At 44.8% G+C, this 7,916-nt stretch overlaps 1 protein-coding gene across 1 annotated transcript in view; it reads right to left on the bottom strand.

Moving 5' to 3' along the window:
* Positions 1–513: 513 nt before the first annotated feature.
* Positions 514–7,916, bottom strand: part of LOC138250551 (uncharacterized) — a 235,957-nt gene continuing 228,554 nt past the window's right edge. Inside the window, exon 6 of the mRNA XM_069205551.1 lies at positions 514–1,337. Coding sequence (XP_069061652.1) covers positions 739–1,337 — 599 coding nt within the window. The 3' untranslated portion in view covers positions 514–738. The remainder of the gene's footprint in view (positions 1,338–7,916) is intronic.

Raw genomic sequence — 7,916 nt, 5'->3', positions numbered from 1 at the left:
TGAGTCCCATCAGGATACGACCTATCACTGCACTGACTGATTCTTCGAACACCTGCATGGCCACACTACCCTACATTAAGTTCACGGTTCCACTCATTAAATGTACAGGGATGACATCCAAATATTTCTTTAACTGGAAGAGGGATCTGTTGAATGTCACCAAACAGCAACTGCCTGCAAACTCCCAGAATTGGATCTAAATCAAAATATTCTTCATCTAGAGCTTTTATAGATCAGTTAAGAAAAAAAAAGGCAAACATTTCAAAGCTAAAGTCCCTCTTAATGATTAGTGAATAGTGAAGGTACCAGTGCGTCCATGAAGCAATACCCCCTTATAGCAGTGCAATAGGCATGTTACTAAGATGCTGTCAGCACATTCATTCATGCTGTGCTGTTATCAGATTCCACCTTCGAATTGGATAACACGATCTTTATTATAGTTACAACATAAATGTATTCTTTGTTTCATCCCATTCAAGCAAAATGACAATTGCACACAGACCAAGACGCGAATAACTAGAAAACATGTTTTTATTGCACAACAGATTCCATAAACTGGGGTTATAAACCGAGTAAGGATCTGATTGCATACATTCTTCTACAACTGGGATTAAAGAGCGTCACATTGTTCCTGTACTCCTGTAGAGTAACCCACCTGGAGAAACAAACATTTGAAATTAGATTAGAAAACACTTGAATGAAAGTTGTGCTGCTTAATTCCCTTAACACCACAACACACTAACTTTCCACAAGCATTGAATTCACAAAACTAATCACATCCTGAATAAAAATGTCTATTGCCAAAACTGGCAGAAGATTGGTTTCGGGCTGAAAGAAATTTCCGGCGTATCCTTTCAACTTTTTATGGCGAAGAATGCTTCTGAAACGTTTTTTTATAGGGAGGTTGATCAACTCATTGTTAATCCTCTGAGTGACTTGGCTCAACGACTTCACTTCTATTCCATCGCCCCAAAAGAGCTTGGGGAGTATCTCGGACCACACGATCAAAGAGCTGGGGAAGAAATCACAGAGCCACTTGTACTGCTCGATCACAGCGTCTCGTACCTCCTGCCAGCTCATGTGGGGCACATCATTATCACCCAAGTGCAGAACGAAGACGTCTGGGAGAGGATAGAGTCCAGACTCTCGAGTCTCAGAAACTTTCTCTTGTAGTTGATACAGCCGCAGGTCCTCGAAGCCGATCCAAAACACGGAAATCCTTTTAGAAGATGCAGAATTCCCCCACAACTGCTGCTTGAAGCGTTCGGCTGCCTGAGCAACGATTGAATGGCCATACACCCAAACCACACACGGCGACCCACATTTTATAGACGCCCCTGAAAAAGAAATATACAAAATGTAAAAACGTGTTTGACAGAACTACGTTGACAACAGAATTCAATTTATCCCCATCTTAAATGCCAGAAAACAGCAACACCCAAAATATACTTAAAGCTGACCTTTGTGAGATAAATGATGCTGTGTGGGGGATGCTTACTGCGTATATTAGTTTGGTGCCGGGGCACTGCAGCGGTGATGTTATATATGACCCATGTTGAGGCATTCCAAATTGATTAAGCTGCTAGCAATCCCGCCTGATGCTTTTAAGAGATCACTACTGATAAACGTGCACGGGGTGGCTACTGGGGTAGTTCTGTCGGACGTGGTAACAAGCTATTGGAACATCAATAATAACTATTGTCATTTAACAGATTCAGCACGTGTTACAGAAAAGGCTGGAGGCCCCTGGCTAGGCATCCGAAGGGTCTCCCAGCTACTGGGCACTGTGTGTAATCATGGTGGTAACTTTTACTAGAGTCAATCCAAAGGTATTTTTTTCAAGGCAGTGTTTGAGGAGGTCAGAAAGGGGTCATGCCAGGAGTTGTGCTGCCTGAGAGTTTTGTGTCTGTTCGAGTGGTTGGAGTTTCGTTTCACAGCTTCGATTATAATGCAGAAAGATCTCAACTGCTTGAAGAGGGAGACATTTGGGTTCTATTAGTGCATGTGAGAGAGTCAGATTTCCATGTGATCAAAAAGCTGCGAGAAATGGTAAGTTAAAGGATAAGATAAGACAAGTGTCAAAGATCTCTGCAAGAGGCGCAGCATACAGCTTATGGTAGAAGTGAGCAACTACAGATTTTTGTGATACGAATTTTTACAGGGTTGAGAAGTCAATTACACGAAGCAGTCGGGCAGCTATCATTTACACAGCTGTTCACAATGTAAAAACACCTGGATCGTGTTTGACAGCAGATCATATTGAGCCGCATCTAATGCTGTGGCTATTTCTAGCAAGAATAGGTAGGCAGGCTTCACTTTTATAAAGCACTGGGTAGACATTGTGCGCGATGTCGAGAGTAGCCGTTTCAGTGCCATCAACTGTGAGAAAGAATTTTAACTGTAGGAAGCATGTCTGTATATACTATATCAAAATGAGATAGTGTGCACAGAGTATAGGGGTTCCCCAGAGGTGTAACAGAGTCTTAAGTAGATAATACTAATGCTTTCTTTTGTGGTAGTGTGGTCGAGCAGTTAGGCTTACCAAAGGGTAGTGCTAAGTATTTGTTGTACACACAAGCAATAACTGAGGCACAAATTCAAAGACTAACTCCAGCCAAATGTATTTATATTGAAAACATATATTTGTTACTTTATTTCTACAACCAAAAGGATCTTATTGCAGGTAAGTCCATCTGAAAGTATCAAGCATATCTATCAAAAGCACTTTTATATTTGGCAAATAAAACCGTTTGCAGGCAATTAACACTTTTCACTTTCAAAAGTTGACAGTGCATCTTTCAGAACAGTCTGTGGGGAGGGGAAGAAGTGTTAGTGCAGTTTTGAGGTAAGTACTTGACTAACAGTTCCAATCTCCGGGGGTTAGGACATCCAATAGTCAGGATTCAAGATGATCCCAAACATACACTGCCAGCAACACGGGGCTGGTCGGGTGCAGAGGTCAAAGCTGGTGCCGGACTTAGAATGGGATCCTATGGAGAATGGGGGCACTCGGAAACAGACCTTCTGACAGTTAATTACCCGCAACTTTGGAGGGCAGACCTGTGGGGGGGAGGGGGGGGGGGGGGGGGAGACAGGTCAGCACCAAACACACCCTCAGCAGAACTGGGGCAGCCAGGTGCAGGGTGCAAACACAGCATCGGGTCCCAATGCTTTTCAATAGAGGGTCACAAAGATGCTGCAGGCTGGGTCGAGGGGGTCGGTTCAGGAAAACCTCAGGCTGGACAAGGAGGAGGGCCGCCTGCTGCACGCTGTAGGACCAGTGGTCGAATTCCCTAAGGACAGGGGGCTGCGTGTTGGCCAGGTGGAGTCAACTCAGGGTGGATACAAGGTCAGAATCGCCTAGGGACCTGCTCTGGACCGGTGGACCAACTGGACACGGGCCGTGGGGATCAGGTGCAGAGTGGGCAGGTCTTGGATCTGGGGAGGTTCTGGAGTCCCCTGTTGGTGTTTCCTTCTGGACAGGGCAGCTGGCCATGGGAGATCTTGGTCCTCTGGGGTGCAGGCAGTCATCTTGAGGCTTTTAAGAGGTTTAAGTGGTTGCTGGTCCTGCAAGATAGGTGTCCCCTTTTTGTAACAGGGCTTCAGAAGCTGCAGACAGGCCTGTAGGGCTGGGGCCAGGTCAATTAGTCTCTTCAGTCTTCTCTGCTGGGGGTCAGCTTAGCAGTCCTTCTTTCTTATTCTTGAGGTTGGCAGGAATCTGGTGAGCTAGGTTCAGGGGTGCCCTTAAATCCTAGATTTAGGGGCATTACAGGGGTCAGAGGGCAGTAGCCAATGGCTACTTTCCCTGAGGGTGGCTACACCCTTCCTGTGCCCACTCCCTAGGGGGGAGGTGGGCATCTCCACTAGCTAGCTGGAGTGCCACAGGGCACTGTAACAGGAGGCCTGAGCCTTTGAGGCTCACCGGCAAGTGCTGCAGTTCCAGAGCACGCTTTGCTTCTGACCCCAGAGAGCACAAAGGCCCTCACCCCAGGGGGTCAGAAACTCATCTGTTAGTAGCAGGCTGGCACAGACTGGTCAGCCTAGCAGTAAAGGGTTGGTTAAAATACAGGAGGCATCTTTAAGATTTTTTTTTACAATAAATCCCACACAGTGTGGATTTATTGTGCTGAGATGTTTGATACCAAACTTCCCAGCCTTCAGTGAAGCCATCATGGAGCTGTGGAGTTCGGAAAGACAAACTCCCAGCCCATGCACTTAATATGGCTACACTGCACTTACAATGTCCAAGAAAGGACTTAGACACTGTAGGGGCATATTGCTCATGCACGTGTGGTATAGTGTACCCTGCCATAGGGCTGTAAGGCCTGCTAGCGGGGTGACTTACCTATGCTACAGGCAGTGTTTTGTGGGCATGGCAACCAAAGAGGGATGCCATGTAGACTTTTCCTTCTCCTCCCCACCAACACACACAATCTGCAATGGCAGAGTGCATGTGTTTGGTGAGGGGTCCCTCAGGGTGGCACAACCCATGCTGCAGCCCTTATGGTCCCTACCTGGCCACAGGGCCCTTGATACCACTGGTACCTTTTACAATGGACTTGTGTGACAGAGGCGTGCCAACTATGGAGACAATGGTACAGTTTTAGAGAAAAAAAACACTGGTGCTGGAGCCTGGTTAGCAGGACCCCTGCACACACTCAGTCAAGTTAGCATCGAAGTGTGATAGTGCTCCGGGACTTTCTCTGTGCCACTGGCACAAATAAAGAGTCCACCTGAGGGTGTTGTATGTGGCAAGCAGGTATGATTTCTAGGGTCCTACATTTCTGCTCCAGATGTGGGGCTACTGTAGCTAGAGTTGGAATAACAGAGGTTCTAATTCCAAATAAAACTGACAACATGAATTGATCTGACAGTCCTGGCTTGCAGTTCGCCAAAATCTTACGGGAAACAATCCGTTTTCCTACTGGAAAACAGGAGTTCAAATCGCTTCAACAACCTCTAAAAAATAAAATTAAAGCCTACAATGTCATTGAGCGAGTGAGTCAGCAGGAGGGGGCTAGACGGTTGGTTGTTGGCTCAATCTAGTCATCCCATTCCACATGTACTATAAGCAGAACAGTTTCAGGAAGCTCCCCATCTTGTTGATCATTATCTAGAGTATAAGCGTAATGTAAAGCGGGGATGTATGCTCTTGGTATCATAGCTTGGGATGGAAGAGGTTGGGAAAGAAGAGCCTGGGATGGATCCAACTGTCAAGGTCACGGCTGTAGCAGAGGCACTTCTATTGGAAAAGATCATTGAGGTAACCATGGTTCTAGAAGTGGTTCTTATTGAAGGGGAGACAACTATGGCACAGCCAGACTCTTTGGTTGGTCTGGACCCCTTTAGTAATAGTCCACTATCATATGTTGAAGGTCCCTTACCAAAGCTGTAAGAACTTGCACCGTGGGTTGATCATGAAATTCCTCTTCATCTTATGACGGATTGCCACAAGTAATACCGCCACCCTTTGTATGGGTGTTGACAATATGACTAGTTAGGGGATAAAATATACTTAGTTTCATATTCCCAGTTTCAACTTATTATGAATTCTGCTGAGCTTTTTTCAGTGAAAACTGTTTTACAATTTTGTAGGAATCAGCGATTATCTGTTTTTACACAGTCAATAATTGAGGTGACCGCGTTTTTCCAGTACTTAGAGAATTTTGCTTTTATCATCTTGTTTAACAGATCTTCTATGAGGGAAAATGTGGAGTAGGAGAACTGGATAAAAGTTCATATTATCTCTTCTTGTGACATAAGATTTCCTCAGCTGAGCCAACTTAACTAGAGCGCATAAGGGTCTCTTCTTCTAGCCTGTTCTAACTTCTCATGGTTTCAATACTTCTTTTTAACCTGCCAGTAAGCATTTATGGTTAGGAAATTGTCCATGTTTGGCTAATGCTCACATGCTTCTAGCAATATCAGAGAACGCATACTGCCACAACTCAGTCAGCTTCTGGATATTCTTAACCAGAATCTACTCATCTTTTATGAGGGCTGAACAGCACTAGCTCAGTAAAGTTAACACAAGTGTGAAGAGGCACTAGTGAAGTTACTGACCATTTAATGCATTTTTTACTATCATTCCAGATTATTCCCAGAATAGAAATGAGAGGAGAAGAGCACCTGGAAAGAAAGGAGAGGGGAACAGTGAGGAGGGGTAGGAGACTTATCAATAGGGGAACATACCATGGGAAAGGGAGTGAATGGAGGCCACAGAAGCGTAGAGGATTCAATCTCTTGATAGAAATAAGATGAGCACAGCTGGGGAGGGAAAGGTGCACCTAGCCAGGGCCAAATGACAAGCTGCACGGGTTAGAAAGCAGTACTAGACTTCCAGCTAAAAGTCATTGTTCAACATACACAAATGAATACCCCCTCGCTTAATGAGTCGTGGACAACCAAAGAAAGGAAAACCGGCCTTGTTTTTCTATGGCTTTGTAGCCAAGGGAGGTGGTACAACCCACTGACTCTGAAGGCTCCGTGCACAACTGAGGAGGAGAGTTGAGGCAGTTTCTGGTGTAAACACAAGAGGCAAGCCAATATAATCTAGATGCCTGCTGCTATTCTTGTGCTTCCCACTCCCTGCCAAGCCACATTACTCAACAATAAAGTTCCCCCATCAGAAGGCAGAGGTGTTGGGGCACTCCTCACTCCCAGATCTTATCTGCAATGGAAACACAAATTCACTGTGAAGCACAGCACATTGAAGCAGTTTTCATTTCATTCTGATGAAGGGAAGCTAAAGGAGAGCAGGTGCTCTCAACTCTCTCAGCTCTTTATGTCCTCCTGCCAGTAGTCAGTGCACTGTACCAGGACACTGCCCCCTGTTCCCCATGAAAAGGAGGATGATTGTAGTTGAAGAAAGAGTCAGAAAAGTCACAGGCATTAGGAAAGGGGGGAACCAAGCACTAGAGTAACAAGCAGAGGAAACACAGTCAAGGAGGCTTAAGAGAGGGTGGCACAAGGAGAGAAGTTCTGATGGAACTGCCAAGGACGTGTAAAGAAGGACCCACACAATTTGCCCAAGCCTCACATAACCTAACTCACCAGAATAAAGGCAACTGTGATCTGACAAAGTTCTTGAAGTCTCGGGTGCCATGTTTTCTGCAGGCACAGTCCTTTCTGAACTGAACTGTACATATTATTCAAAGCTTCCAAAGAAATGACAACAAAATCAAGAGCTTAAATGTTTATCTCTTCAAATGAAGGGTTTGGAAGCTATTGTTCATGATAGACATCTATTTCTCGAGTCAGTTTGGACCTATGGCATGCTTAAGTACGAGTGGTGATTAACTACAGTAGGTTCCTTCCTTATGGTATAACACTCAACAGATAGATATGTAATTTTCATGAGCTCTTTCGGAAGCATCAGCTCGAGTTAAGCCAGCTTTACTTTTCCATGAAAAAAAGTTACAAATATCACACAAAGGGCCTACACTGATTTGACACCAAGTCGCACAAGAGCAGCACAAGTGGAATAAAATCCAGTTATTTCCAGGTCAAGCTAAGGACATTACCATGTTGGTGGTGTTTTCTCATTTCTAATCGGGGTTAACGGTGCATCTAATGCAGCCCTGATGCTCAGCATCACCTGGCATATCATGTTCCTTCTTTTCAGGATCTTGAAATTTTACATTTAAATTGGTTGGACTCTAAGGAAGATCTAAAAGGCTTTTGTACTAAGATACCTCTATGTATAGCAGTTTTTATGGGGGTCGAAATTACATTAATTGGTAAGCTGTGTTTGTGCAGTTGTACGAACAGAATATCAGACTCAAGGTAATTCCGGACGAACTTGTAGGTTGCCTCATCAATGGCGTTGTCACTATTTGGTATTTTTGTCTACAGTAAATCTATTGAGGTGGTAAGGGAGCTAGTGTCAGCACCTTCTGCACTCTCAAGCACCAGTA

The sequence above is a fragment of the Pleurodeles waltl genome, chromosome 1_2, assembly GCF_031143425.1.
Source record: "Pleurodeles waltl isolate 20211129_DDA chromosome 1_2, aPleWal1.hap1.20221129, whole genome shotgun sequence".
NCBI classification, from domain to species: Eukaryota; Metazoa; Chordata; class Amphibia; order Caudata; family Salamandridae; genus Pleurodeles; species Pleurodeles waltl.
This window is presented reverse-complemented; position numbering and strand designations above follow the sequence as displayed.